The following is a 21,125-nucleotide window of genomic DNA, read 5'->3' on the forward strand; positions in this document are numbered from 1 at the left end:
TGAGAAGGATTCAATAATACAGAATTATTTTTCATGTACAAATATATAACATATATTATTATAGATAATACTATCTGTTACCAAATGCATAGCGTTTCGACTTAATTTGTTCTAAATTTTATTTGACGTTGGAAATAGATTTTAAAATCTGCAACCTGTTTTCTCATTTCATATATTTTCGCTAAACTTTATCAGAAAAATAATATATATAGTTTCATAAATTTGTGATTTACTAACAAATGTCTTTTTTTTTTTTTTCAGGCTCTCTCTCTCTCGAAGCGAATGTGTCAACAGTTTGCCGTCCACCGCAGGCAGAATTGAAGACTACAGTTAACAGGTCAGTTATTTAAATGTATAATCATTGCAGATTTTGATATTATATTAGAGACAGTCGAGCCGCGGCATCATAATACTTTGATTATCGTTATCGCTAATTAAAGTCGAAGACCGTGACCTGAGAAACGTATATCGTTCGCGAGTATAGCCTAGCAGAAGTACGGCTAGCATGCGAGCCGAAGCAATAGTGACATTGATCTCATTTGCCGAACTTAAAGTATTAATGTCGTATAATTTAAAACGGCGTGTCCAACTTTTTTAACGATCTGTCTTAACATAAGACGACGCGTGTACATTGAGAGCCGGCTGCCTGCTTGTGCCTGCCTTTCGGTGTACGTAAACATTGCATCTTACTTACTGTTAGTTATATCGATGACAATTTAACTACCGTTATGCATAAATTAATGCGGGGAGTCACTGGCGACGGAGTCACTTCGCGCATCTGCAGGGGAATTACTCTACGCGAGGAGGGAAGGTCGTTTTGTATTGCATTTTTTTAAATAACTATTCACGCCAGCGAGAACGTTTCATAACGATATTGCAGAGGTAGCAACGGTTGTAACATCTAGCATCTACTTAGTATGCATCGAAAAAAAATTACTCGCTAAATAACGTAAACGGATCGTTAAAGATATTGACGTAATTATAAACGAATCTGTTAAATTCTTTTTAGAAATAAATAAATAATAAATATTAAAAAAAGAAATAATAAGAAAATAAATATGCCGTAGATGAATGCAAAATACAATCGCTGGAAGTATCTTTTTTTTTTTTTTTTTTTTTTCTAATACGAACAAAATTAATTTGCGATACTTACAGTCCCTCGTTACGTCAAATCTCCGTTTTATATTTAGGATTTTGTTCGTTGTCTATTTGAAAGTGATTTAGAAATGTCGTTATAAAATATCATTCGATTTACTATTTCTCTCTACGTCTACGGCGGAGTTCTCTTGATCCGTCGGATCCGTCGTGGTAATCGCTTGACTAATGCGAGGTACTGGGTTCGCAGTCCAACCAGGTAGATTAACTACGTATTTGTAAAAGGTTTCGCCAGGACATTCGGTATCCCGCGCTTGTCGATGACCAATCACGTTGTAGTCCTTTTTTATCTTGCCGAGTGCAACCCCGCGAGCTATCAGTTCGTTCAACGTCTTCAGGGCATCCGCGTTCGGGAGAAAGTCTGCAAAGTCATCCACATGCGTCATTAAAATTAAATCTAACGCAGAAAACGCAGTTTAATGTCTCTTAATTATAGTTAACAAAAATGGTGCACAAATAAGAGCTATCTTAAAAATAAAAAAAAATAAAAGAAAGGAAAAAAAATTATTCTTTACGTGATTTGAAATTTTTGATTACCGCTAAAGTCCCCTAAGATGCATATGCCGATGCTTTGGGTGTTGTACCCGGGTGAATGCGCCCCGGTGTAATCCCAACCTCGGCCCTCGTAGGCATTGCCGTCCTCGCCGATGAGGAAATTGTAACCGATATCCCACCATCCCCGATCGTCCATGTGTAAGTTTTGGTAGGATCTAACGATTACGGAGCATGCCTCCTCATCTCGGCAATAATTACGTATACCGCCGTGATGAATCACTACGTACGGCGTCGGTGTTACCGGCAGCACCTCGAAACTGATACGCTCCCTAGCCCCCCATTCTTCTCGGCTGACGATTCTCGGGCACTCTAAAAAATCAAAAGTTCGTTCTGCATATCGATAATAAACTTCGACGTCGAGTAAACTTGAATTCGAATTAATTCTTCGAAGATTCGACGCTTATGAAAGATCGACGGAACAGTTTAGCGCGCGTAAATTAATGTCGCACATTTATTAATTGGTGTTTTCGTGAATTTTTGACAATAATAACGATAATTAAAATTAAAAAAAAAAAAAAAAGGTAAATTACGATTTTCCTGCATCGTCGCGTGGAATAAGCAGAATGTGGCAGATACAAATGGAATCGACTAATGGGCTAGCGAGCACGTTTCAGCAATTAGTTGCGCAATTGCAAGTATACTTCTAACGTAAATTATTTCGTCCTCGAGATACAACGACAGATTGTCCGGGGTACCGGAATTGTTGAACAATTTCGGTTTCGGAAGCGTCTCGTAGATTCGGCGAAGAATTCTGGAAAAATACCGATCAATTATTCAAGCGCCTTGTCACGAAAAGTGCGCGACTGTTTATTAATTCCGCTTTATCGTACCGCACGTTTCGAACTTAATGATGTTACATTCCCTCGATTAGAGACGTTCAATTAAACATTCGACCAGCTACTAACGTCGCCGCTCTGTTCGATGTGTAGTCCCTTTTAACAATATTTATGCGAGGCTGCGAGGCACATTTATTATGCTTATCATATCTAACCGTGGACTTTGCTAGGATGATTAAACTTTAGTTTGCATACAAATGAAACACGACAGTGGCACGTGCTAATGAGACCTTTAAAGATTGCATCTTTTCGAGCTCGATGTCAGTCTACGAAACAAATATTAAACGCATTGCATATTGTTATATTTAATAAAGATATAACAAACGTATGTAGGAAATACAAATTCAACAAATTCGTTGCCGGATAAATTAAAAAAAAAAAAGAAGAAAAAAAAAATACGAGATCTCTTCGTCTTGCAAAATTTAAATTCACGCGTATGAAAATAGTCAAAGGACTTTATAATTTTATTAATCACCGACTGGCTTACCGGTAGCGTTGATGAAATTCGTGTGATTAATTTCGGTGTCGGTGGAACCGGCGAATACCGCGTGCCCGAGGCAACCGAGAAGTACGAGAGAGCACAGTGCGGATAATCGAATCGGATAGGACGACCTCATAGTGAACTGGCACCGTTACAGCCTGTGTCAAACTGAATGGGCTCGATGTCGTCGCGTCTGCTTTTAAACGAAAATCAGAACCAGCTGCCGGGAAGCCCCTAAGCGAAGTTGCGCGTCAACCTGTTTGATAGTCCCTTAACACAGTCCCCTCTTCGGTGCACGTGTCGTAATGACCATAGACGACAACTTCGAGGAGCGACACTTGTCCGAGCACATCGCGACGCGTCCGTCCGAAAATTCGCGCGGTATCCACATCGGCCGTGATCGTGATCGAAACCCGGAATCTTGCCATCTACGCGATAAGATACGTTTGTTGAAGAAATGTTTGTTTATTAATGTAACTTATTACGTTTTTCTTTCTCTGTGCAAACGGCTTTTTTTTATAACTATTTGCTTGGCTAGTTTTATGTCGAACTAGATAAAACGAGTTTCCGATAAATAACGGTATCTGTTAATTACGTAAATAAACATATCGATATCTCGGCGGTTGTACAAAGCATTAGGTTCTATTTAGGATTAGTGAATTAATTATTTGTTTAATTTCGGTCGTATTGATTAGCGGCGTGATTAAATTTCGCAAGCAACATTAGCGCGCGGTTGATTAAAATATTTACGCGCCGCGCGTAAATTTTTGTTTTTATCTCCTCATAGAAATAATCGTTCATCATTACTCGCGTTCGCGAGTACGTGATTTCGACATAACGCCTTCTTCGTAAAATGCGTTTTTGTTTACTCGTCATAGTGCGCTGTCATAGGTGTCGACTAATTGTTTCCTGCAATCATTTATCACTGCCGTGATTCTCGGGACATGCCGAGCTGTCGAATAAAAGAATAAATTCTCTTTTCTATAACGAAATGATAAAAGAAGCGTCAACGAATTTATCGTCGGATATCTTAAATTATTAAAATTTGTTATGAAACATCGAGCTCTAAACGTCTTGCAAAATAGAAGTCAATAAGAACGAGTAGTCATTCTATAATAATTAAAAAATTAATAAACATTCGAGACATATTTTTTTTTTTTTTAGAAAGTTTCTTTTTCTATTTTTTTTTTTTTCGAATTTATAAACGATAAAATTATTGCCGGGAATTAATGTTATCGGGAGCGATATCGACGATTAGATTGACAACGAAAAAACAATGCCGGTTAATAAATGTTTATCCGGAAAATTGGATTATTAGTAACGATAAGCGTTGCGTGATACTTTATCGCGTGTTGCGTCGTAGCAGGAAAATTTATTCGAAATTTTCTTTACCAGAAAATTCATTCGGCTTACGTTCGAATTCGCGTTGCATCATAAACTTACGTCGCGGTGACCATCGATATCGAACTAATTTATAATTCATCGATTGACCCATTGTATGAAGTGCAGCCAAGCGTTTTTTCACCGATCGATCGAATTACATCAGTATACGTTTTTATTTACTGTACTGAAGCCGTCAGATATTTATTAGATCGACTCGTGGACTGATGAAATTTCTAATTGAACGTAGTGGGGATAATTTTCTAACCTATTTGTTATTAATTGAAACATGTACGCGTGAAATGAAAAAATTCGTGACTCGTCTTCAAAAGCATAGCGTCGTTGAATTCGAAGTACGTTGTCAATTATCTAAATATTTAGTCAGAACGTATGTCTTAAATGGAATTCATTCCGTAAGTTCTTAAAATTAATACGTCGATCGTCCGTCGGAGACGCAATATTCCATCGCATCATCCTTTGTTCGACGAAAATGCGGTAATTTGTCACGAATTAAAATACTCACCCATCCGTAGCGAATATTTTATGTTTATAACTTGGGGATGTCGTGTAATATATGTCGTTCTTGAAATTGCGAGTGTCGGAAATTGCTCGCCTATGTACCAGGTGTCGTGATTCTTCAAGCTAACGTAACACGAGAAAAGGCCCAGTAGTTTTCTAGCTTACCGTCCGTATACACGGACTCCAGTCGTTGTTGCATACCTCTCGACTTATATTTTGGTCTTAGATACGTAGCTTCTGAATTTCAGGACTCAATCCTCGGCGACAAATGTTCAAATTCGGATTTAGGGAAGATGCGTCTAGCATTGAAGGTACAGTTAATTGTATTACTGTCATTAAATCCATAGACACGTGCGTTTGTTGGGAATTCGAGGTTAGAACGTCGTTGTTTTCCCGCGAACATTCAATCGGCGTCTTTCGATTTTCGTACAGGGAAATTATTTATTCTAATAATTTTAGAAAATAGCGAACAGGAGGATAGATTAGAATGGATTCCCGCCACGAGGCTCGAGATCACGGCTGAACAATTGGGAGCGAAATACGAGGCTGATTGTTACACGGAAACCGAAGCGTTTCCTGGCTGCAGTTTAAAGTTGATCCGCTTCGATAAAGTGACTCAGGATTTAACGAATCGAAATTGTCGGAACGTCGTCGAAGCCGAGTCAAAACACTCCGACTTAATCCCAGGGAAATACGAAGGTGATCCTTGTAAACTAAAATTCGTTTGAGCTTTTTTTCCGGTTTGGAATTTATTGATATTTTTAATTTTCGTCGATATCCCTCGATTAAGGCGGATTAAAAATCTGGGAGTGCACGTTCGACTTGGGCCGGTACATGTTGAAGGAAAATATCGAGCTGAAAGGCAAGCTGGTCATGGACTTGGGATGCGGCGCCGGATTGATCGGTCTTTTATCCATTCGTAAAAACGCCACGGTCCATTTTCAAGATTACGTTCGTATCCATCCGTGATGCTCGCCTCGAGAAAGCCGGGTCGCGACTAACGGAACGATTTCTCATTGTAGAACGAGGAAGTGTTAAAATCCGTAACCATTCCGAACGTGCTGTTGAATTCCGACGACCGCACGAGCTTACCGACGAAATGCGAGTTTTACGCCGGGGACTGGGCTTCGCTCGCGACTTTACTCGACGACGAAAAGTACGATTATATCTTTACGAGCGAAACCATCTACAATCCGGAGAATCATAGAAAGCTGTACGAGATTTTTAAGACGAAGCTGAAAGCCGACGGCGCCGCGTGAGTACTCGTTTCGACTCGTTCGATCTCGATTCATTCTTGCGTCAGAGCTTTAGTTCAGAAATCGATGATGTGTGCTAGATTTGTCGCTGGGAAGACTTATTACTTTGGCGTGGGCGGTGGGATGAGGCAGTTCGAAAATCTGATCTTGAAGGACGATTACTTCGACGTCAGGCCGATGTGGAGGAGTCAAGACGGTAGTTAACGATTAATAAGACAAATATCTTTCTCTTTTGCCTCGATTTCACAATTTGTCGACTACACACATTTCAGGAGTGAACAGAGAAATCTTGAAACTCACTAGGAAACAAGATCGTACGTCTGTTGCGTAGCGTTATCGTTTATTATTGTCTTCTGAATAAGGTATCGGCTCGAAATGTTGCAGTAATCAAGAAACTCTTCTTCGGTAACGTTTACTCGATTATTCTCTCTTCTGCAGTGCGTAAAATTTCTTAATAAATTTATTTTCCATTTTTTTTTTACGGCGAGAGTCTCTCGTACACCCATCCATCCTCTCCCTCGTGCACGAGAATGTTGTCGATTTTCTCGTTCATTTTCGGACGTCTAAAACGAATTCTATCGTGAAGGCGATCACTCTGGCCTTGCCAGAATTCTATGGAATGCGGCACGACAAGGTAACCGCCCCTAAAATATAATAAGTAATTTTTAATGCTGAGTTAACGATGATCTAATGTTAAAATTTATAGGAGAAATATTTCCTTATTTTATTAATTAGAGAAGCCAGTCGATAGTTTACACACGCGTGCTTTAACTTGAGAATTGCTTGAGAAGAATTACTTAATAAATTATTTTTAATTATATCTACCAGCAGGCGGGTCTTTCGACTTGATTCTCAGGGAATGTCGCGAGTAGCTCTCTTTCTTTCACAATTAAAGTCTGCCTATTAGCGATCACGCTGCTTTGCTTGCTGGCCATAGATCCAATTTGATTCGCGTACGGTCGACTTTTGAAATACAGATCCGAGTCCTCCGCCGAGGTTTTCTCGGCGACACCTTCGATGCGAACCTAAAATAATCGGCAGTTATTTAATACAACGACGAAATAAAAAAAAGTAAAAAATGTAATGCGATAAGGTAACGAATAACGTACGCTTCTGTGGAGAAATTCCCAGTAAAAAGTTAGCGCGACGTGCGGATTTTCATCCTGTAAATTAATTTAAAAAAGAAAAAGAAATAGTTTGTCCTCTTTCGCATCAACGAGTTAATATTTGAACAGCCGGACTTACAAGCTCGCGGCCTTTTCTGCTTTCGTAATTTGTGTAAAACTTGAAGCCTTCTTTACTAAAGCCTTTCAGCAATACAGCGCGCAAGGACGGCACACCGTTCCTGAAACAATTGTCGTTCACGTGAACCTCGGCTGTATCGGCAATTGTCCGCGCAATTTTCTTGCAGCCCATTAACATGCAAATTTAAATCTTATTTTTCTCTCACGCAATTAGTATTAACGTTAACTAAACGATAGTAAAGCCGGCTATAAACGTTGCCTATTCCATTAATTTAAAATTAACCCTTTCGATATATAATACGTATACAAAAAAATAAACAAGATTACCTTGTTGCTGTTGCGAGAAGCATTGCGTTGGCTTCCAAAATTTGTGGCGTATTGCGTACCTCCTCGAACCATACTTTGAATTGACCGATAGGCTCCTTGCTAATCAAATCATCCTCCGTGAAAGTTTCGCTTTTATCTTTGTACTTTATTCGCAAGTCTCCAAGGAAGGTAAACAAAATTAGAGATCAATACATTTTTAGAGCAGAGAAAAGAGAAAATTGTAGTCATTATTTTATTACACACTACGAAAATTATGCATGATGATGCTCGATGCACCAGTCATTAATTTACCTCTTATATCAGTCGAGTAATCTTTATTGCCCAGCGACATGACGGTGCGAGAGCGCGTATCTGACTGCTCGATTACGAAACAGCTGATCGACTTGTAGGCAGAACGAACGGAGTGTGGCTGGTGCAGAAACTGCAGAGTGCGCATGCATGGAATGCGCGGTGTCGACGTACAAACGAGAGAAAGAAACCCGCGGACCATCGTTATTATTATGACGTATTAAACTGTTTGCAGATTAGATCTGATACGTTCGATATGTAAACCCCGACTACTTCGTTTCAAGATTACTTGGCGACGAACGAGATTATTATCTCAGCTAGATTATTTAGCTAGATAGAAAGATTAGATTTTCTATTCACCCCGTTAAAAATGGGAAATTAAAAGAGGCAGGTTAAAAATAATGTACATTGCTATTTTTTTTTTAATTTTATAAAAATTTATTGAAGCACAAAAATATAATAATTATTGTTACAGCAGGTGAGTGAAACGTTTGCCTTAAAATAACTTCGGGTGGGTACATAATATGTCATTGAAATTTTTTTTCTTTTCTCATTAAATAGCATAACGAAACGCAGGTAATTAGCACGTTAATAAGATACGTAATTGTATTGTTTTTGCGGTGTGACAAAACGTTTCAGCTCATAAAACATTGGTGGCTCGGAAGTATTTTTTACTTACAGGGTAAAATAGTCTTTGGCAGTAATTAATAATAATCCTTCATTATATTATAATATTTTTTATTATATAATTCTTTTTTTCTTTCTAATAATTATTGAACAATAAAGTAACTGACTGCAATTATGAATTAAATCGCAATAGGACGTATTAATCTTTTTATTTTAACTGTTAACAAAAATCTATTTTATATTTGTATATTTAGAATCTATACATATATCTGCATATATATTTACAAAACTAATCACCGTCAAATCGCTCGGTTATAAATATCATTTTCGTATAATTATCTTTTTAAGTACACGTTATAAATTAACGTTATATTTCAGTTGTCTTAAACTGTTTCTTATTCTCTTGTACATTTTTCGAGTTTTAAATAATCTCGTCCCGATTAAAAATCTTTTGCTTCTTCGATGGCCGAACTATAGCGTTCGAGTTTGCTACGGATAACTAAGCTGTCACTGGCAGTGAATTATTTGGCGTGATTAAAGGCACTTTGATCATTTTATCGTTCTTCGTGCCTTCGAACTGTGCGTCTTCGAAGTAGTTCGTCGTTACGAACGACGTAGCAGTCGGTTTAACAGACGACGATTCTGTGTTCGTCGGTTTCGTGACTCGTTCGATTTTTCCGGTACGATCTCTGTTCGCTTGCGTCTCGCGGGTCCGCGTCGCGTTGTTCGTGATGATCTGGGCACCGATTTTTCGCGAGAAAATCGCATTGTTATCATTCTTTCCACTGTTGGCCGTGCGCACTCGCAGCCGTCGCCGGCGCGTTTGGTTCGCGCTCGCGGTGCTGTTTCCATCGGTTTTAATCAGGGTGGTGCTGTTCGGCGTTCTAATCGTGGTCGTCGAAGTCGTCCCGTTCGAGCGACGGTTCCCGCTGTTGTCGGCGGACGCGAGCGAGTCCGTGCAATTCGGTGGCGGTTCTCGGTGGAGATACGTGATCGGCCAGTGCCTGCTGTAGTAACCGGGATCAAGCGGACGATCGTAGCGATCCTCGCCACCGATCGTTGGACGGTTCGGTCGCGGGCTTGGAAGATAGGGATAATATTTTTCGCTGCAAGGGCGCCATTGATCCTCCGACGATCCTACGTAGCACCTGCAATTTTGATTTAATTTATTTTACAGTTAACTTCAATTTAAATTAAAAAAAAAATAAAAAGAATCTTGGCTTTATCTAAATAAACTTAGAGATATAAAAAGAAACGTATAAACTTTTTTCTTTTTATATTATGTCGCGTGATAATATACCATGGATATTGATAGCCTTGCGAGAATCCGCAATGATGAGTCGGCGCGCAACAATAGTCCCAGCTGTCGAATAGGCCTCCTTCGGTTTCGCAGGTCCAGAATCCAGCAATTTTATTTTTCTCGCACTTCGTACCTCTTTTACATGGGTAACCGTTCACCGTGAAATAACGGAAGGTCGAATATTCGTTCGCTAATTTAGAAAAAAAAAAAGAAAAATTAGATTAAATATACTCAGTATTCGGTAGATAGTTGTAAAAATTGTTGCATTTACTCACGGTAAACAGACGAGATACCATCGGGACGAACTCCGTATCCGAATTTGTCACCATAATTTCCATATACGTACCCACCGGGAGGATACGGTCTGATAGGATCAGGTTTATCGGGATCGTACGGTCTCACGCCGTAACTGCCCGGTTTCGTAAAGAAAGGCTTCGATTCGGGATAAAGATCATCTGGTCTCGTACTTGGATATCTACCGGGACTAAAATCTGGCCTCGAGGCCGAAAGCGGCTTCGATGGACTTGGTCCACCAAACACGTGATCGTCGTCGAGCGAATAGCCAGCGACGCAGTAAGGGTCGAGGTCCTTCCACGCGTAAAGTACGTGATTATCGTCGTAAGTGTAGTCTAAACCCGGTCGTAAATCCCGTATAGGTACGTCACTTAGTAGACAGTTCTCTTCCGTGCCGTGCGTAGTCAGCCTGGACCGTAAAAAATTCACATAATTAAAATTAAAAATATTCCATTGAAATAAAAAATTTTTTTAACGTGTACTCACTTGTAGCTGTAAGACATACAGGGATTAGAATCGTTTTCTCTCATTTTCGAGCACTTCTGTCGACAATCTTGTTCCGAATTCACGAACGTTGCCACGAGAACGGCATAAGGCGTCAGTTTGCACGGCTTGTTATTTTCAGAATAACATACTGCATAAGAAAAATAATTAATACATTTAACAATAATTATATTTAATTGAAGAAGGGCTAGATATTTGACGTAACGAGCGTGGATATGTTAGATCAATGTGCCTTACTTTCGTCTCCTTGCGAAGATTGCTTGCCGTTAAATCGTCCCATATTAAAAAACGGTACAGCGTAAGGTTCGCATCCTCTACCGAAACTGCCTCTCTCGTACAATTCTGCGCCGTCCATATCCGGCATTTGAGAAGGATTAATATCCTGCGACGGCCAATCGCTCAGGTAACAGTTAGTTAAGCCATCCGATTGCCCTTGCTCGAGCCCGTATCTGAAATGTTTTAATTTAATATCTGAGCTGAAATTATTTCGCGATATAAAATGCTTCATAAAAATAATTTATTTAATTCGACCCGTCGCTTTCGGTACGAAATACTCACTTGAACGCGAAGCTTCTACACATAAAGTCTTGCGTTATCATGCATTCTGCTTGGCAGTCTCCTAAATTATTAACTATCAGCGACTTCCTAACGACATCCGTGGGCATTCCGAATCCGCTTCTGACTCTCCAAAAACAGTCTGAAAAAAAGGTTTCATTAGAAAGAAACAAAATCGTCGTGAGTCTCGCGAGTTCTATGAAACTAACAGAGAAGTAGACGATTCATTGTCGTTCGTCGAGTTTAGTTGTTACCGGAAACACAAAGCGGAACGCATAATAGTAACGCAATCGGGGCAGTAGTGCTGCAGTTACTACAATTTTATTTATTCTCTAAAGAAAATAGTTTCTTTTATTTATCTTTAACAAAAAAATAAAATAAAATAAAATTAAATACAACGGAATAATAAGTAAAAAATTATTTAGATCGAATTGCATTTATATTAAATGTAACACGCGGTAAAGTTATTTCAATTAAATCGTATACCATCTGGAGGATGCGAGCTCTGCTCTCTTTTCGTGCCGCAGGTCCTCGAACTTGCGACTATTGCGTAAATGTCGTAATCACGATCCGGCTCGAGATCGACGTAAAAGTTCAGATCTTTGTACGATACGTCGCTGAGAAGGCAGTTGTCTGTAGGGTCCGTGGGTGCTACATTGTACCTGTTAAATCACAAAATCATTAAAGACACCGGCAGGTTTTTTTCTTTTCTTTTAGTTTATTAAAATGTACGTTGAAAGGCAAATATAGCATTTTCCGCGGGGAGCGGCGACGGCGGCTGGCGTACGTGACTTCCCCCACTCTCGGCCGCCGAGTATGGGAGAAGCGTAGTGGAGCGTGCGTGTTCCCTCCCCTCAGTCCTCGTTAACATGTGCTCGGTGGCACAACTACGCGCGCGCGTTTCGTGTGAGATTCCACGCACACCACGCCAAGGTTACGTACTCTAGCCGCCGTCGCAACACCATTTCCGACGGTAAGTACATACCTGTAGCTGAAACTCGCGCAGCCGTAACTTTTCTCGTTTACGCACAGGGTCTCGCACTGATCTAGATTCGCCGTTAGGTACGTCTTTTGAACGACGCCGCGACTTAATCTGAATCCCGCACCGGCTCGTACGGAGCATTCCCCGGTGTTTACGTTTTCGCCGTAAAGGGAATCCTGATTAGCCGGTATATAGTTATCGCCGTATCCAAAAGCACCGCCGTAATTATAAAACTCGCCGTAGAGCTGGTCGTTCTCGTAGGGACGCAGCGGTTTAGGCTGCGGTTTCGGATAGTACTTCGGTATGTCGTATTTGCCCACGTAATTTGTGTCGTAGCCGTAAGAGCCGCCGTAAACGCCGTAAGAGCCCCAGTCGCGAGCTGGATCTTTTCGATGCTCCGGCGAATAGCCGATTTCATTCGTACCTGCAACATGGATATAAAAATAAATAATCCTCTCTGTAAAAAAATTGGTGCGTCACGCATGAATGAACTGATTAATTGTATCAAACAATTAATTATTTATTCGCGCTTGTTTGGCTCATTGGATTTTATTATAATAAAATATCTACGTGTCTTTTTTTCTTACCTATATCATGATCGATCCTTCTATTCGGATATCGCGGCCACGGTGAATTTCTGTTATAAAAGTCGTCATCGGTGCGTCTAGGCGGGAACCGATCGCTGTAGGCAAATCGATCTTCCGGCCTCGCCGGATATCCTCGCGTAGAATCATCGTTGTAATCGTACATTCCGCGTTGAGGGTAGCCCAGAATCGGCCGGCGATCGTACTCCACGGGTCTGTTACCGTACTCCAAAGGTCGAGGGATCTCGTTCGAAGGATACCGATCGAAGTCGAACGGCCGTGGGATTTCCTTCAAAGGTCGTCGATCGTAATCTAAAGGCCGCGGCACTTCGTTTAAGGGCCGCCGATCCGAAGCGTATGGCCTTGCATTAAATTTGTATCGATTAGAAAAATTAGAATTTACTTCGAACGCAGTACAATAATTATGTGGTAGATTTTTTTTTTTCTCTCTTTTATTAATTATTTTATTTACTTTACCTCGTATCCGGTCGTTCGTGAGGAGAATACGGTGGACCGTATACCGGATGACCCGGTCTGGACGGTTGATTCCACCACGGTGGTCGTGCCTCGGGTGCGTTTATCGCGCAATTCGGACTCTTCTCGTAATAATCGCACTGGGAATCCGACACAAAGTCCCGATGAAAGTCCATGCGAGAGTAAGGGGTCGATGTCATCTCGCACATTCCTCTCGTTCCATGTCCAATGCGTCTTTTTTGAGATAAAATTGCGATTACTCAATAAGTAAATTTGTCGTCGATTTAAATTGTTTATTAAACAGCAGGTTTTTTTTTTTTTTTTTTTTTTTTTCTCGAGGAATATGTTAATTGGATGTTGAAAAACAGCGGTAAACTTTCTCGACGTGCGTGATAGTTCTCCTCGACGGAGAAGCGTGTCACAGATTGTGGTGCGATCAAATTGTGCGTGATGCAACCGCACGGTGGGTCATGCATATATATATGTACGTACTGTATTTTTGCGTGCGCATCTGATAATAGGTACCCTAGATATATACGCAGGTATACAGAAATGCGTAAAATCATCGAAAGATTCCAAGCGTAACTTAGTCGCGTTTAGCAAGTTTTTTTTTTTCTTTTTTTACTCTGTTACAAAGATGAGAATATAAAGAGCCAAGATAAAATTGTCGAGACATGTAGAACTAATAAATTTATCGAGAGAATTAAAATCATATGTGTCTAGCTTTTGAGATATTTTTTTAGATTTTTATAAATATCCGAGAAATGTTAGTTACCTGTAATTGAACCCCTCGCAAGCGAAAAGCTTCTCATAGTCGCAAGCGCGATGGCAGTCCTCTATCCTTTCGCAATCGATGGCACGTCTGACGTACAAGTCCAGGCTTTTCTTACCGGACAGGAGTCTTCTGTAGCATGCTGCAGCAAGAACAAAAAAAAAGAATCATAATTTACAACTCCGCACTCGGATAAATGTCATTTTTTTCCTTCGTGACTTACGCGAACACTCGTCGTCTTCCACTATAACAATCGAGCCCGACGTAGCCCGTCGAACAATCGCGACTAACACAAAGATCCACAGCCACCGTCGGCGTGTCGACATGATTTCCGACGTAAACGAATTAATTTACCGGAGCGAACGTGCCGAATCGAGATCGCGAAAGAAGCGACGCGAACGTACGCAAGACGTTTCTCGCTTCAGCATTTCGAATTTTCGTTCGAGCTACGATTTATTTTCGCAATGCACCGCAATCCACAATTGAACGTAGCCGTTCTGTCCGAATTTTCACGTTCGTGGCACCCCGATGCGTCGCTCACTCCGGCACACCGTTTGTATTAAAAAAAAAAAAAAAAATATGGCGCGAACTGAAAAACGCGCAAAAAGTAGCGGAGAAATTACGAGCCCGCGTCGTTTTATAGAAAAGTGAACGTTTCCGCGAGAATAGTGGGAGGAACTGCTCACACGTTGGGGGAGGGATCTCAGCGTTACATGATCATTAATGATTCCACTTACTATTATTTTTCTTTGCTCACGGACACGCGAGCGTTTCAATTTTTTTTTTCCTTTTTTTTTGTACCGAGCATCGTCATTCCGTATTTTGTGCAATTACGTAGAATAGATTCGCTCGTCGTTTTAAGTAATTGCAGGATGTAAATCTTTAATCGAGATACGACTATACAAGCGCATGTATATCTTCGTGGTATTGCAGTAATTGGCTTACTTCGTTTGGAATCGGCATTATTTTTCTTGGAATCTCAGTTAAGATTTAATTCAGGGTCTCCCTAAGAAATTATATTTTGCAGTTAAATCGTTTAATAATTATTTTCTACCGATCCTTCGTATTTTCGATCAAGATACGTTATTACTCGCTCGCCGCGGAGTCTTTACCCAGAAACCAACTGCCGGAACCATTTGCATTTTTCTGTCGTTAAAAACTTTTGTGCCAAGGAACAGCGAAGAGTGACATCATTTTAGAAGGGATTTGCCATCGCGTGTCCTTCGAGATATTCGTCAGGGTCACAATTATAACAATTATTTCAGCCAGCCTTTTAATCCCGCGCCATAATTTTAGTAAAGTCTCACTTCCGCGATCTGTGTTTTTCAGCCAGCGAAATTATTTTTAAAACCTCCCCGGTGCGTCGTAATTTAAATTCGAGACTGCTCGAGGAGCGACTCCGCGATCAAATTTTATTAATGTCGCAATCGCGGCGCCCAATCGGTTGCAACAATTCCTGATCAAAGGGATGGACGTGTTACGCGCAATTAATTTCGATGCGCAAGCAGGAATGAGGGATTAGCTGTCGAAAGTAAAAGCGTTTTATGCTCGCGGATCACGCGAACCGGAAGCCAAGCGTCCTGTAGCGTCCAGGCGTTTATATTTCTTCCTTGTGCAACTTGTCACGTACCGTAGTGGCACAATCACGAAAAGTCATCGAGTTTCCTTTTACCTGTCCCTCGGACGACAACCTTTGCGTAAAATAAAAATTGTTGACTTCTAAACGCTTCTGAAGATTCTCAGTTAAATAATTAATGCAAATTTATATCGTTTTTTTTTTTTTTTTTTTTTTTTACTATTAATTGTATTCATTTTTTTTTATATTGGTTATATAAAATCTCTGAATCTCGTTGAGTAGGGATTATTTTCGAATATAAAAGACGTGCCGAGAGTTTATTTAGTTGCACTGACCAATACGTTGAGTAGAAAGATGAGCGTAAATTATATATGATAAAAGTGGCTAACGCCGGAAGCCAACGAATGCAACGAGCTAATTCGCATACAGTTTAAAATCCGTGTCAATGCCGTTGCCATTTGTCAATCGGCAGTTCATCGTAGATGAACACGGTTCGATAAACGCCGGCAGCTGGCTGCAGCAGCCAAGTTGAGCTAGTTGATGGTGCGGGATAATGAATTAACGTTATACAATACCACAGCGAGGTTTTTTTTTTTTAATGTTATCTCTAATCTGTAATTTCAAAATAGCATGACAAGAAATGCGTGTATTTTTAGTCCATTAAAAATACGAATTCTTTTTTTTTTTTGCTCTTTTTTTTAATAATTATAAAATAAAATTGAGTGGACAATATTAAGTTACGTATTAATGCCAAGTTAATTTATTTAATTTTACGGGCGAATAATAAATTAATGTAACGGAACAATGTCGTTTTACGTAAGAGAGTGATAATCAACTTGGAACGCAGCGCGAGCACATATAATGCAACCCGTGTGATTGTTGCATAGAAAAATTGAGGTTGCGGCTCACATACGCGACTTAGCTACAGCAACGAGTGTCCGAAGATTTGTGTCTCCGGTCTTTCGTACGCCTCGTTAAAGATAGAGATTCGCGTTTCCGTTTCGCGGGGCGCCAGAATTACGTCGAAAGCTCACGCGTCACGCGCGTAAATCGCGCGCGATGAAAATTGTGCTGGGAAAAAAGCGGGGCGGTGCTGATTACAAGCGAAGTCGAATTCAAGTACTCACGTCTCGGCTTTTCGTTGATCCTTGTGCCGAAGCCGCGGAACATCGTCAATAGCCCGGGATTCCAGAGCTCGGAGGTGTCTTTGAAATCTTCGTTCGAGATCCGCGCTCGGTTCGTCTCGAAGCCGTAAGAATTGCCGAGAGCTGGATAAGAGGGGGCTTTGCGAAAATTGTAATTACCAGGTGCTAGCTCGTTCGGCTTCGGCCTCGTTATAATCCCTTGCGTCTTGTACACGTTGTTGAAAAATTCTTGATGCCGCGGCTGATCAAATTGATTCGCTGGGTGATGGTTCAGCGGAACGTAATTATTCCAGTATCCAAAATCCGGCAGTCGGGTCTTAGTGCCTCTGTCGTAAACGTAAATAGGTCTCGAGAAAACGTCGTAGGGCCCGTTGTGAACGGTGAGGGCCTTGTACGAATGCAGATCGTTGTCTAAATTCAGATGATGATTCGTACCGATGAAGGGATTTTGGAAAGGCGGTCCACCGATACTTGGACGACTGTATCTAGGATCTGAATTCGTTCTTGGACCGAGAGCCGACTTTCGGTTTGTGTCGATTGATAAATCGTAGCTGTCGACTTTCGCGTTGTTAATTCCGAAGGGATTGCCCGTGGGTGACATCGTATTTCGGTTTCTAACGATATCAACCGCCCGTTGCTCGTCGTCGAGAGATAAAGGCGTAATTTGTTGTCGATTCGGAGAGCCATTGGCGTTAGGAGGCATCATAGGCATCATAGGCATCATAGGCATGTTCCCCATTGTTCTTTAAGTAAAAAATATTGCAATTGTTATTAAATAATTCGCTACCAAAATTATATTCACGGTTGTATCTATTTTTATATGAAAAAAAAGTAAGAAAATTAGAGATTGTTATCTTTTACTTCCGCTGTAAATATATCTGTCTCGTGCGAACCGAGATAAGAATAAAATTAATAATAAGATAACCGTGTACCTCGGAGTTGAAAGGATATTCGGCATTGTCGAACCCAAGAAGTCGCCTCCGAACATCGTGTTCATCGACGGTGGTGGCATCGTTTCGTTTCTCCTTTCCTGACCGATGTTACCGTTTCCCAACTTGTAAAGTCGATCCGACTCGCAATCCGGCGAACGTTGACTCCTCACGTAAACGTCGTAATCAGCGTGACTTTGTAGATCTTCGGGCTTTGGCATTTTTTTGGCACTCAACGCACACGTTCCGTTACCTTTGATGCCGATCCTAAATCAATAACGCATACAGTGGTCTTGAAGAATTAACATCGATTGTATAGATATAAAAATGACAATCTTATTACACGAATTTTTTTAAGATCGTTTTCTTACGTCTCTTTTTTTTTCTCTTATTTTTTTTTCTTTTTTTTTACGGCGACTGAAATGTTATGTTACATTTATTTACCCGAAAGCGAATGCGTTGCAGGAATTTCTTCTTTTCGAGCACTCGTCCTCGCATTCCGAAATGCTACGGACCGCGACGTTGAAAAAGATATCCATGTCCGGCAATTTCGATCCGATGGCTATTCTCGTGTAGCAATCTGCGTGATGTAATTACGTTAACTGTTGTATTAAGTACCGTTCGGGGATCATTTGTCACTTACCATTTGCGATGATAGCGAGCTGATTATCAATCGTGAGGCCGAGCGAATGCGACACTTGGCAGGATCGCAGGAAATAAATTATAAAAACGAGAAAACCTTGCTGGCGTCCCATTATGGTAAAAAAAAAAAAATATTAAACTCTTCGCGCTTTAAGAATACGTTATTTCACTTTCACATGGCTCGCATAACTTTCTGTTTTCATCGTTTTCATATAACTGATTCCCATTATTGTACGCTATTATGACATGATTTATTCTCGAACGTGGCAGGAAGCGCATTTACGTTTCAATTAATCCCGGCTGACTCTTCTGATCCTCATTAGCACACACCTGAGCGCTTTAGTTATTGCTTTCTCGCCATTATCTGGTGTTCTATTCTATAAGCGATCTATGAATCACGGTTCATTCACACGAGACGTCCCTGAAAGTCTCTATTCGATGGAAGATATGCGTACACGACGTATGCGATCGTCGCGATTACCAAGGTAATTGTCAACGAAACCTTCCCAACGACGTGGCGGGAAAGGTTATAAGACACGTCACGTAGTCGTAAAAGTAATCCTTGCAGAGATAGAGAAAAAAAAATATAGAAAAAAAAAACTTTTTGCCTCTTTACACAAGTTGCATTACACAGGTTGATCTACAGATTACCGCGAGATATTCGTGTTCACTGGATCACTGACTCGATCGACATCCCGCGGCGAAATGAGGATCGCGCCGGTCTATCTTCTGGTTTCTTCCGGATATTAACGAGCGTCCGTTCCTTTAATTAACGTGCCGGGCGCAATTGCCGTGTCGTCCTTGCCGCGGTTCATTATACTTTCGCGTACGGATCTCTCGTGTCGTGCCTCTTGCGATTGGCTCACAACTGAGAGGATCGTGTAACTGTATCATTGTCTTATACAGCAGAGCCGGCATTATGATCGTCTCCTCTGCTTCCTCCGCTTGTGCCGCTTCTTTTCTTCCTCTTCGTCCTCTCCTATTCGCTCGTTTGCGTGACGCTTGCACGCTCAAAGGAGCTCGTACTCCTTTGAAGATTCGCGCGCATGCGAATCTCTCTCTCTTTTTCTCTCTCCGTCTCTCCTCTTTTCCTTGGCCGCTGCGATTTCGCGCTTGCATTTAATTAACGCCGGCGGACGGGGCAGATCGCGATGCTCGCGAAGCTAATATTGTGAAATCGAATTGCGATGTATTCTTCGCGTAAATTGCTCACAATATCTCACGGGTACAGGTTTAGCTGCAGACTTAAATTATCGTTCTTCGGTATATCCGCGATTTATTTTTAACATTGGAATTATTTTATACATTAAATCGTTTTATTAAGGTTTTTATAGTAAGAGTTAATATTTATTCTTTGAAATCGTTAGACGTTTCGTGACCTGTCGCATTTTTTTTTGGAAGATTCGGACTATCTCGGTCGAAGAGGCGCGATTGTTAGTAGGAAGAAAGTGAAAATGCACCTGTTGCAACGGCGCGAGATGAAATTCTTCCTGTTTGGCAAACCTCGGAACTTAGTCTTGCGCGGCACGTGTCAAGGACTTTTGCAGGGGAGAGCAATTTTCTTGCGTCCCGGGCGTGTCGAGAAGGGCGTGTAAACTCGTCATTGCGCCCATTCCCTTTGCGTAAAATCGAGCCGCGGTTACGACGCGGCGATTGCGGTTAGTCAATCTCGTTGCTTACCGTTTTACAGCCTATTGTCCTTAAACGGCGATAAAAACCCCATTATGTTTGCGCGGTATGCTAATCGATTCTCCCGTCGATTAAAAAACACCGATGCCACTTTGCTTTCGACTAATTGCGAGTAAAATTGCCTTTACCAGGTCAAAATTACGCCGCGCGTAATCGCGTTTCCCCGATTATTACACCCATCCCGAAGTTACAGCACATTTCAGAAACAAACGGTTAGTTAATTACGATCTAACGGTACCCTCGCGCATCTTTCCGGTTCTGAAGTCTAAGTAGTACCTTAGCTTGATAAATTTATCTGCGCTGTTAATTCAAAAATACGTCTATTAATCAAAAGAGATTCACCGTTTCATAGCGAGCACAATTATTTTTCAACGATTTAATGTCCAAGTTTTGCATGAATTTTATTTATTATTTAATTCTCTTTACACGCGTAATATTATAGTTTTATTTAAAAATCTTTTTTATATTCGTAACTCGTATATTGTTTTTTTTTTTATTTTTTCTGTAAATTGTTCACACTACGTGCGCGTAAGTTCTCTTATTTCTCTCTCTCTTTTTCTCACACGCGTGTACGAGTCGCGGTGTCTGAATTATATCAGTGGAAAACGTGAGTTTCGGGTTCCTTGACTCTCGTACGCGGTCGACCCTGAGCGCAGATCGCCTCCTGCCGCTGCGCAGTCTAGGTTTCGAAGACGCTGCCGGCGTAAGTCCTAATGGACCTAGATGCATAGTAAACGGGCGGTTACATAACGAAAATGGGATGAGTTACACGTAGACAAAGCTGGGACGTCACGCTCCGCGAGGCCCCGGCCGGGAGTGAGAATGAGTCATTGTGTGATTATCACTCTCTGTCGTAGCGAGACGAGCAGATTTCCCGAGGAGACATAGCTTTTCGGACCTCGAAGAAACATTCCATCTTGGCTGTATTTTAAAATGATATTATATACGCGTCTTGTATATTTAATGAAACATCAAAGAAGCGTTATACCGCGCGAACCACTTTGCGCGATA

The 21,125-nt window shown here is 41.0% G+C and overlaps 5 protein-coding genes across 11 annotated transcripts in view; 2 read left to right on the plus strand and 3 right to left on the minus strand.

The window, feature by feature from the left end:
• Window positions 1–155: 155 nt before the first annotated feature.
• Window positions 156–4,995, minus strand: LOC139110078 (peptidoglycan-recognition protein SC2). Of its 4 annotated transcripts, XM_070669638.1 has the most exons (4): window positions 2,541–2,873; window positions 2,241–2,461; window positions 1,693–2,019; window positions 156–1,516 (listed from the first exon to the last, which is right to left on the minus strand). In XM_070669638.1, the coding sequence occupies exons 2-4, from the start codon at window positions 2,251–2,253 to the stop codon at window positions 1,233–1,235; spliced, it is 624 nt and encodes a 207-aa protein (XP_070525739.1). In that variant the 5' UTR covers window positions 2,254–2,461; window positions 2,541–2,873; the 3' UTR covers window positions 156–1,232. The 4 variants fall into 4 exon arrangements, with proteins under 4 accessions (XP_070525739.1, XP_070525740.1, XP_070525737.1 ...); XM_070669639.1 differs by lacking the exons at window positions 2,241–2,461; window positions 2,541–2,873 and adding an exon at window positions 4,931–4,995; XM_070669636.1 differs by lacking the exons at window positions 2,241–2,461; window positions 2,541–2,873 and adding an exon at window positions 3,034–3,422.
• Window positions 180–21,125, plus strand: part of LOC139110075 (ankyrin repeat domain-containing protein SOWAHA-like) — a 375,001-nt gene continuing 354,055 nt past the window's right edge. For all 4 annotated transcript variants that reach the window (XM_070669630.1, XM_070669627.1, XM_070669631.1 and 1 more), the window contains exon 1: window positions 180–337. The gene's annotated coding sequence lies outside the window, so the exon portion shown is untranslated. The remainder of the gene's footprint in view (window positions 338–21,125) is intronic.
• LOC139110077 (histidine protein methyltransferase 1 homolog) lies at window positions 5,102–6,656 on the plus strand. The gene is made up of 6 exons (XM_070669635.1): window positions 5,102–5,237; window positions 5,386–5,625; window positions 5,717–5,877; window positions 5,949–6,181; window positions 6,263–6,378; window positions 6,455–6,656. The coding sequence occupies exons 1-6, from the start codon at window positions 5,195–5,197 to the stop codon at window positions 6,511–6,513; spliced, it is 852 nt and encodes a 283-aa protein (XP_070525736.1). The 5' UTR covers window positions 5,102–5,194; the 3' UTR covers window positions 6,514–6,656.
• On the minus strand, window positions 6,579–8,326 carry LOC139110076 (pyridoxine/pyridoxamine 5'-phosphate oxidase). The gene is made up of 6 exons (XM_070669634.1): window positions 8,045–8,326; window positions 7,754–7,910; window positions 7,428–7,527; window positions 7,292–7,345; window positions 7,008–7,207; window positions 6,579–6,826 (listed from the first exon to the last, which is right to left on the minus strand). Exons 1-6 carry the CDS (start codon window positions 8,241–8,243, stop codon window positions 6,661–6,663), a joined length of 876 nt encoding a protein of 291 aa, XP_070525735.1. The 5' UTR covers window positions 8,244–8,326; the 3' UTR covers window positions 6,579–6,660.
• Window positions 8,457–21,100, minus strand: LOC139110050 (uncharacterized). The gene is made up of 15 exons (XM_070669560.1): window positions 18,427–21,100; window positions 18,228–18,363; window positions 17,787–18,050; window positions 16,837–17,597; window positions 14,137–14,275; window positions 13,365–13,595; window positions 12,891–13,249; window positions 12,307–12,727; window positions 11,808–11,983; window positions 11,325–11,463; window positions 11,004–11,215; window positions 10,749–10,896; window positions 10,244–10,671; window positions 9,969–10,158; window positions 8,457–9,816 (listed from the first exon to the last, which is right to left on the minus strand). The coding sequence occupies exons 1-15, from the start codon at window positions 18,536–18,538 to the stop codon at window positions 9,168–9,170; spliced, it is 4,365 nt and encodes a 1,454-aa protein (XP_070525661.1). The 5' UTR covers window positions 18,539–21,100; the 3' UTR covers window positions 8,457–9,167.

This window comes from Cardiocondyla obscurior, linkage group LG19 (assembly GCF_019399895.1).
Source record: "Cardiocondyla obscurior isolate alpha-2009 linkage group LG19, Cobs3.1, whole genome shotgun sequence".
NCBI classification, from domain to species: domain Eukaryota; kingdom Metazoa; phylum Arthropoda; class Insecta; order Hymenoptera; family Formicidae; genus Cardiocondyla; species Cardiocondyla obscurior.